Source organism: Barbatula barbatula (genome assembly GCF_947034865.1).
Source record: "Barbatula barbatula genome assembly, chromosome: 7".
Classification (NCBI taxonomy): domain Eukaryota; kingdom Metazoa; phylum Chordata; class Actinopteri; order Cypriniformes; family Nemacheilidae; genus Barbatula; species Barbatula barbatula.
Window position 1 is genome coordinate 120,951 of NC_136770.1, and position 9,824 is coordinate 130,774.

A 9,824-nucleotide genomic window follows, 5' to 3' on the forward strand; every position below is an offset into this window, starting at 1 on the left:
ACGACAACAAAAATTTCATATTCAACATTCATTTTTCACATTTATGTCCAGCGCGCGATACGTTTAGTGAATACAGTGCGCGCGTGCGGGCTTACACGCTCAGTTATAAGTGCTTTTACTATCAAGATTTATAAACTTTGTTTAACACGTGTGAAGCGAAACTGTTGCGCAATGTTTGAATCAAACAGTCAAAATAAACTAAAAGCATTCATCGATAAACCAATATAAACGTCATTAACTGTTTGTGAATGGTTTGGTTTTGGCGCCACCGCGCGACTGCGTCTGAAGACACACTTGAACTACAACTGGAAACGTATGCTTTAATATATATATATAATGTTTGTACATGTATGTTCATTGGGTACAATTGACAATGTATACTTATACTACAATGTATAGCAAATCCTTTTCAAAGAAAAAAATACAGTTCAGTATGAAAAGGTGCTACAATGATCACAAGCAAAGGGGGAAAATGTCAAATAAATACGAGAAAATTATGTGCAAGACTCCACACTGTGTAGAAACATCCCTTGGAAAAAGCAGCTTTAATTGGTTGTACAAATACATTCTTTTCAGGCTGTAAAAATCATCGTTGCTTTAAGCAAATGTTGCTTTAATCTGCATGTGTAGACTGGAATCCACTTTTACTAAAACTGTTGCGTGTAAATGTTCTTGTGGGCTCCAAAACTCTGAGGTTGATCTCAAATCTGTACACAACCCACATAAACTCTTCACCATCAGTCTGAGAAGTCTCCTAAATCTTGATATTAAAAAAAGCAAATACAAAATCATTTGGGGCTTCAGGCAAACGTGTTCTTGGCTACACCGAGAAAGCCGATTCTGGAGTCAAAAAATTATTCATTCAGAGTTTTGATACTAGCATGGTGCGCTCGGGGCGTCAGCGGGCAGCAGATACTCATGTGGTGGATCTTGGCACTTTATTCAACTTGAGCGTGTCGTCCACAGAGGGCTCTTCTCTCATGTCCTCAAACTCACAAGACATTAAAGATGTGAATATATGTACAGAGAACCTCCGAGGAGATGTCATGAGAGTGTAAGTGAAGAACACATCTGTTGTGCATTAATAACATTGGCTCAGAGAGAGACAGATAGGCACTAGTGATTCTGACACTGGCTGAGGTCTTTTTGGCACGGCTCCATAGTAACAGCCACCCCGACCCCACTCCTACCAGACATCATTTTGGTGACCTCTGTCCATGTGTCTGTTTCTGGGTCAAAACACTCCACACTGTCCAGAAAAGTGGTCCCATCATAACCACCTACAGACAAGACAGAATAAACACGAGTCTCTTGCAGTTGTTATTATTCAGTGTTTTAAATGATCTGTACATTCAGACTATCCCTTTAAAGGCAAGAGGTTTATGTTGTGTTTGCATGCGAGTTTGTACCGAGCACATAAACACGCTGGTGGTGTGCGGTCACGCCGAGAGCACTGCGTCTGTGTCTCATGGATGCTGTGAAACTCCAGCTGTCTGTTTCCACATCATATCGCTCCACTGTGTTCAGCTGATTCGTCCCGTCATACCCGCCCATCACGTATATGTAGTTCCCCAGAGCACACACACCTGAACACAAACAGATCAGATGACTCACCGCAGGTGAATGTCGCAGGTTTGAAAAGAGTTAATGGATAAAAGAAGAGATTTCTTTGTTCAGTAACTTCCTGCTTTAAAATAAATCCGAGTGAAAAGTGGCTGTGGGTTAATGATCAACATCTGCTCACTGATGTTTAACTGCAGCAGAAACAGAGAACTCTTTACTCCTAAAAACAACTATTTTGTCATTTCAAACACACTCGACCTTCTGCTGAGAAACACAAATTCGATAATCACAACACAAACTCTAAAATCAATTATGGCGGCGTGTCAATAACTTTAAATCATACCAGTTATTGCTCATAAAGTTATGGTGTACTGCCATATTTGATTTGATAAGAGCGGTTTGCTAATTTCACCTTTTCACAAATGCTAGCTTTTTAGAGTTAGGGTGATCTTTCCTGATCTTAACCCTATAGAAAATGAGCGGAGAGAACGGAAGTGGATGAAATCTGAAGGGTCAGGGATGATTCTGTATAAAGGAATTGTCTCTCATCTTCTCTAAACTCAGAAGACTCAGAGCTGTTATCTTGGCAAAAAGAAGGATGCAAAAAGATTTTAACAGCAGAATTAGATAAATTGTAAAAAAGGATTTATGATGATATTTTCAGCCTTCCTTGAGCCAATTTACCAAATGTATGAATAGATTTGACCACATCTGTAGATATCATATATAAATATTTGATAACATGAAGGTGAGTAAATACATTTTTGTGAAGTCTGTTCTGAGACTTCACAAACCTCTGACCTGCTCCACTGCGGACTGTATTCATGGACGCTACGCTTCTCCATTCGTCTCTATCGGGATTGTAGCATTCGGCCGAGCTCAGCCGGTGAGTACCATCAAAACCCCCCACTGCATATAGCAGACGATTAATTACGGCCACGCCCACTCCGATACGCCGCGTCAACATGGCCTCCACAAGTTGCCAGGAGTCCCTCTCTGGGTCATACCTGAAACACATACGGCAACAAAAAAGAAAACGTTACATTCTGAACGACCGTGCTGCCAACACATACAAGCAAATACAGTCACAACAAACTCGATGTTTATTCTGTGCGACGTGACACTCAGGGAAGTGTCTAATTGTAATTTCTTCCTCTTCCGTGTTTCAGTGTCTATTTAAAGTGGGTTTCTGTTCCTCCTCAAACACAATAACACTTGTTGGGTTGACAGTGTGTTTTCGCTGTGATGTTATTGGAGATAAGAAAGGGTATTGTCACTCAATCGGAACTCAAAACAAGTGACCTCAACTCACCTCTCCACGCTGTTATGATGGACACATCCGTGTGACCCACCCACTGCGTAGATCATGCCGTCGATGACGCCCACGCCGATGCGGTTGCGCGGGACGCTCATGGGAGCGCAGGGCAGCCAGCAGTTGTTCATGGGATTGTAACAGTCCAGCGCGTTGGAGTCCATGTTCCCGTCCGGAGCATTATTACGTCCACCCACCGCGTACAGCAGACCGCTGATGACACACCCTGCCAGACCGCTGCGAGGCATCTGCAGATCCGCCAGCCGCAGCCAAGCGCCCGTGCAGGGGTTAAACGCCTCCAGGTAGCTAAGCGACTGACGGAAATAGCCGCCGGCCGTGTAGATGAGCTGCGGCACTTTGGGTGTTCGGCACGGAATGAGTTTGGTGGGTTTGTGCAGTGTAAGGTCCTGGAAGATCTGTGACAGGTAATCTTTACTCTGAGCGTCCCACTCGAAATGTTCCAGCTGGCGCTGCAGGAAATGCGGTGTGAGCGAGTGGCACCGGACGGCCTGCAGCAAAGCCTGAACATACGGCCGGCGGTTCTCACGGTCATACTGAACCCACGCCACACACGCGTGAAACACCTCTGACTCGCAGCGCACGTTCAGCTCGTCACGGCTGATCAACGTCACCAGCTGACAGTGAGTCAGGTTGAAGAACTCCTCCTGTGTGGCCACCTGACAGACAGACAGATGTCAATATTATCCTTCTATATGACCACCATACACACATTACAACACTGTGTGTGTGTGTGTGTGTTTAAATAAAACAAGACCTATGTATGAATACAGTTTGAATGATAGCTCTGAGCAGCACTGTTAACATTCATTCAAACTATATTACAAGGACTAGACACTTTTTCCAGCGCTCTTCAGTCAATACATGCTTTCCCCTCCTTACGAAGAACAGCTTTCGCTATATGGCTGACTTGTGGTTTCATGGGTTGATTGATTTGAGCAAACCTAAAGCATGCCAAAAACAGACATTCTGAGTTTGTGAATTCCAATGTAGAAAATCGCTTCCTGCCCTCCATCTGCACTTCAAGAACGCAGTGAACTAACATCATGTGCAAACAATGGAGTACATGAATAAATGTAGAAATACAGGAATAAATGTGGTATTACACAAATGGTACAAAGTTGATATTTTTGAAGTATTTATTTATGCATGAAGGTGGGGTGTCCGATCACCGAATTACGCTTGTTTAGACATGCAGAGTACCAAAAAAACTTCTAGCCAATCAGCAGTAAGGTGCACAGGACGGACATTAGTCGAGGTGAACACTGATGAAAGCGAAAGATGGGGTAGTGGTGTGTTTGTTTCGGTGATTTGAACATCAACCAAGGCTAAGAGAAATCAGAAACCCTCACTTCTCATCCTCCATACAGTCAAAATCTACCTGACTTATCTTACAGCAAATTCATTGTGATTTCCTTGTTTGAAGTTAAATGTTTTTACTTTAGCAGAGAGAACGGTGTGTGAATTTTCATACAGTATCTCCAGCCTGTGTGTGTGTGTGTGTGCTGCTCACCTGACTGAAGTTCATGTAGATGTATTCTCTGGCCTTCTGATGGAGCTCTGTGCAGCCCATCTGTTCAGCGAAGCTGGCGATGCCGATGGCGTTACTCGGGTCGAGCTGCTGTACGAGGAAATCGCAGCAGGCTTTGACCACACTGTCGATCTGATACATGACGGCACCGTTCATGACGTGAATCACACACTTCTCTCCTACCGAGATGCTCGCTGTGTACGCAAACTCAATAAGTCGTCCCATCACCTGAAAACAATCACATTCATAAACGCTAGTGATGTGACACTTTTTATGAGTCTGTTTTGATGCGACACACATGATGTACAATAAATGTTCATTCAGATTCACTGATTATCTGCTTATCGTCTTATCAGCAAATTCTCTTTCAGTCCTATGAATGACAGAACATGAGCTTGATGTTTACTCTCAGTGATGTCTGCCCAGGAGAAGTAAAGCAAATGTGTTAGATTTTGACAGGCAGTGTACATAAAGAGTTACCTTTGGGTGAATCCCCTCAAATGGCACCACCTCCATGCCGCACTCCTTCAACCCGTTGGTGAACATGGCACGAAACACCGGCGATGACGAGGCCAACACAACCTTATGCGCTACGAAGTCAACAGCCTCCAGATCGTTGTATTTCACCCTCAGCGTGACGTCGCACAGCTGACGCTCCAAGCGCAGTTCGTTCATGATGTTGAAGGCGGCCGCCGTGTGGCTCTCGAGGGTGTAGCTGAACACACGGTGCCCGTTTCGTGCTGACGGAGTGACCTCCGCCTTGCATTCGGTCATACCGGACGACATGTACATCCTCACAGGCTGCGGTCCAGCGTGCGCATCCTCACTTGCCAGCGCAAGAAAACAACAGTCGGGCCGACAGAGGGAAGATGCCTGGAGCTTAACGCAGTCTTTTGTGTGGACCGTCAGCCCTAGAGAGACGTGCCGGTCAGACAGGTGACACTCACAGGTGACAGCTCACGGTCATGCTGACAGCAGACGACAATCACAGTGTCCTGTAGCTTTGGCTCCATGATGTCTCTCCCATGATAATTGTTTGACTTGATAGGAGAACTTGTTTCAGTGGTTCACTGTTTATGAGTGAACAGTGAGTTTATGAGAATGACATGCAGCAGAGTTCAAGAGGGAATCCAACCTGTCTTCACTCACATATTTGCACCTTCTGCTCAAGAGAATGAAAACCATCTAGAACGTGTGATGTTTTACCTTCCCACATTCAATATGAAGAAATCCAAAACAAGACACCCGTGTGACTCCATCGGTGTGAATGATTGACAGATGTCGGACTGAAGCATGACCAATGAAAACCAATCGGGTCATTCGGGGTCTTTTGAACGTCACTTCAATGTTCCTCGGTGTCCTGAAAAATAAACACAAGTAAAGAAGATTTATAGTGAACATCTTGGCAGATATAGAACAACACAAACTTGTTTCTTCTCATGAACTCAAATAAAAACATCGTATGAATGTAAATGATACACACCAGCAGAAGTTTGACAGTAAAGGGACTTAAGGTCAATCTTTTGTGAAGATCAGTGTGTGTTAAAGTCTTTTATTGCTTTTGTGAAACACACAATGTCTTCAGTTCACAGCAAAACATGAAAAATGACTCGAAATAAAAACACCTGTGCAACAGGATCAAACCACACACATACACAACTGCCTGCTTTCTTTAATCTTTACTGAACATTTGTCGTATGTTGTCTTAAATCACCACCGTCGTTAAAACAAATCATTTAGTATCTAAACCTCTCAAATACTATTCAGTCGCAAACACCGAGAGGCCTGAGATCCCCGGGCTGGAGTTCGGACTGTACCCGGGCTCGTGCAGCTCTACGCCGGTCACACCGCGTCGACCGAAGCGTTTATTTCTGTTCAGACCGAAGCGACGGTGATCCAAAAATGATCAAAACTTTCAAAAACACTAGACGGCATATGATGTTATATACATACAGTATAAATGAATCAACACTACCCGACAATGCTTCTATATATTACTAACATCATCGAATATTGCTTAAAAGATTCCTGAAGTTTATAATGATCTGGTGGACACGAATATATAATCTTCACTGATTTAAACATACACGGATAACTTAAACAATTAAAACATTTTCTAAAACGCATCAAGTGTCACGAATAATTAATGACATAATACACACATACACACATATTTTTAATCAAATCCACTTACAGGTCACCGGCGGCAGTTTAGAGCGAGAATGCGCGCGCTGTGTATTTCTCTTTGTGCGTGCGTGTGTGCGTGCGTGCGTGCGTGTGTGCGTGCGTGCGTGTGTTTGTCACACGCATCAAAAGCAGAAACTCAGCGTGACTAAGCACAGTGGAGACACGCGCGCGCCCCGGGACCTCCAAGCACGCGCACAAGCCACAGCAGATGACACATCAATCGATAAATGACATGACAAGATCAGACATAAAGGCGGTGAAGATGTTGACGTGACGTCACAATATTTATAATATACAATCCATTATAATGGATGACAATCTGTATGTTAATATCTATAATATCTATGACAGAACGCGAACACAAGATGTCGCCACAGACAATAAAACGTGTCAGGGATCAAACGCGCGCACATTCATATATTTACATTTATGCATTTGCAGAAGCTTTTATCTAAAGTGACTCACATTATATTACATTTATTCATTTGGCAGACTTACAAGTAGTTTTCTACAGTGTCACATTACTGCAGAGCAATCAGGGGTAAGGTGTCTTGCTCAAGGGCCCTTCAGTCATGACCGGCTGGCACTGAGATTAGAACCAGAAACCTTATGATCAAAAGCCCAACGCCCAACCTGTTACCTTACCACAGAGATACAGGAAATAATATATTTAATATATTTCTGTAAATAAATGAATTTACGTTTGCTGTATACAGACATCTGGAGATTGAACTCGACAGCCAAACGTCTGTTTTCAGTACTAAAAGCTTCGTTTATCACATCTTCGTAAACTGTGTGTAATGTTTGATTGTTGCATTATTCATGATTTACCAGTTGTTGTAAATCTTACTGTGAGCTGAGGATGTGTTGATATATGTGTGTGTGTGTGTGAGTCTGCAGTAGTTACAGTACATCTTGATATGATCAGTTTTCTGTGGAAGATTTCAGCTTCAGTTCGTGCGTGTGTGTGAGAGAGAGAGAGAGAGATGCACGCGTGTCCGCCTTCTATTCATGGGGTTGTGAATACAGCTTGTGGTTACGTGCGTCTCTGTGTGCTGTGCATCTGTGTATCTTTACGGTAAATACAGGGGCTGCTGAGCTGACTTGTGTTTCCATGTTAGTGTGCAAGTAGAGCAGAACCCTCTGTAGATGCCGCAGATCTCTGCCCACACCCAACCTACATATAACACCGTCACCATGTGTAATCCACTGCGGTAAACACAAAACTTCTCACAATGCTGGACCACCTTTACACGACTATATCAACACATGCATGATTAACAAACATTGATTTCTCTGTTGCAAAATAAAAAGTACAAGTCAAGCTAACAATATTTTACAATAATGATATACCTACATTAAATAATATACTTCAATTGAATAATTTACAATTTGTGACAATCCTTTATTTCAGATTAGTTTCATCATTGCATAGTGAAAAACGTGCAATAATATCATGTTTCTTACGTAACACAACAAACCGTCTTAATTGTTTGCCCCTCAAGTACTACTATTATCATTATTGATATTTTTTTAAAATGATGTTTTATGTAAGGCTGCTTTGCAACAATTACAATTGTGAAACGCGCTATATAAATAACATTGAATTTCAATTGTTTAGTTAGCATGACATGTTTGTGTGTTGTGTGTGCAGGATACACATGTTCTCAGTTATTTAAAACATATATTTAATATAAAAGCAAATAGCATAATTCATTAAACATCAAGCATTGAAAAGGATTCTCAGTGAAAACAACATACAAACACAAAGTTCAAAATGATTTGCGTTACTGTATATAAGCGTTGACATTCTGTCACAGGAATTGTTCCTTGTTGCAAAGTGAAACATTTCTAGTGGTTTTCTTCTTGCACTTTTATCTGTGAAGGGTGTTCATGTGTTTTATAGTCACGAGTCACAACACACATCAGATAACCGTCCTGTCTGATCTACTGATGCCTGCTGTACTGATGTCTAGAACGCTGCAACTTCAAACTGATACTGTCTGATGAGCTGAAAGTGTGTGTGCGTGTGTGTGCGTGTAGGTGTATGCACGTGTGTGTGTGTGTGTGTGCGTGCGTGTGTGTGTGTGTGTGTGTGTGTGCGTTCAGGTGTATGCACGTGTGCGTGTGTGTGTGTGTGTGTGTGTGTGTGTGTGTGTGTGTGTGTGTGTGCGTGTGTGTGCGTGTAGGTGTATGCACGTGTGTGTGTGTGCGTGTGTGTGCGTGTAGGTGTATGCACGTGTGTGTGTGTGTGTGTGTGTGTGTGTGTGTGTGTGCGTGTAGGTGTATGCACGTGTGTGTGTGTGTGTGCGTGTGTGTGCGTGTGTGTGTGCGTGTAGGTGTATGCACGTGTGTGCGTGTGTGTGCGTGTGTATGCGTGTAGGTGTATGCAGCGTGTGTGTGTGTGTGTGTGTGTGTGTGTGTGTGTGTGTGTGTGGTGTGTGTGCGTGTAGGGTGTATGCACGTGTGTGTGTGTGTGTGTGTGTAAATGTAATATATTCATAATTCAGCACTTAAACACCACTATGTGTCTTTATAATGACATGACACAGATGAACACATTCAAAGGTATCTTAAATATTATTTTATATACATATTTCTCAAAATATCTTCTTTTGTTTTCTACTAAAGAAAGAGTAACATACAGGTTTACAGCCAAATGATGACTGAATTTTGGACCTTTCAAGCTACAGCCTCAATTTGGACATCACAAGGTGTCTCTCGATCTTTCCACAGATGATGTGTTCTTATGTCATGGTGTGAGAAGACCTTCACCTTGAGGCCACATGACAGTCACGTGTGAAACGAAATATAAAGCGTTCAGGATATGACTGACACTCTGAGCTTCGGGTAGATGGATTTAATGTGTACGGTTGTGTCGTTGCCCGATGAAATGGATGTCTCCATCCCGCGGGGGTTTGCCACCGTCTTGGTGAAGCTGCACTCTGGGAAGGCTGCAGCGATCTTCCTCATGTGCCCGTTTCTTGTCATCAGACACCGCTGGAAGAGCAGCTTCACTATGGCCCTCCGCATGTCTCGGCTGGTCAGCGTGTAAATCACTGGGTTAATCAACGAATTAATCATGGCCACGCCCAGGAAGTAATCCGCTTTGAAAAGAACGGGACATGATTTGACGGGACACATGAAGTCCAGCAGCAGGAGCACAAACAGAGGCATCCAACACAGTATGAAGATGCCCACCACGACAGTGAC

General features: G+C 43.1%; 1 protein-coding gene across 2 annotated transcripts; it reads right to left on the bottom strand.

Moving 5' to 3' along the window:
• Nucleotides 1-306: 306 nt before the first annotated feature.
• On the bottom strand, nt 307-6,807 carry keap1b (kelch-like ECH-associated protein 1b). Of its 2 annotated transcripts, XM_079461322.1 has the most exons (8): nt 6,619-6,721; nt 5,631-5,784; nt 4,905-5,494; nt 4,407-4,652; nt 2,876-3,552; nt 2,365-2,570; nt 1,410-1,586; nt 307-1,280 (listed from the first exon to the last, which is right to left on the bottom strand). In XM_079461322.1, exons 3-8 carry the CDS (start codon nt 5,214-5,216, stop codon nt 1,117-1,119), a joined length of 1,782 nt encoding a protein of 593 aa, XP_079317448.1. In that variant the 5' UTR covers nt 5,217-5,494; nt 5,631-5,784; nt 6,619-6,721; the 3' UTR covers nt 307-1,116. The 2 variants fall into 2 exon arrangements, with proteins under 2 accessions (XP_079317448.1, XP_079317447.1); XM_079461321.1 differs by having other exon boundaries at nt 4,905-5,784; nt 6,619-6,807.
• Nucleotides 6,808-9,824: the final 3,017 nt, after the last annotated feature.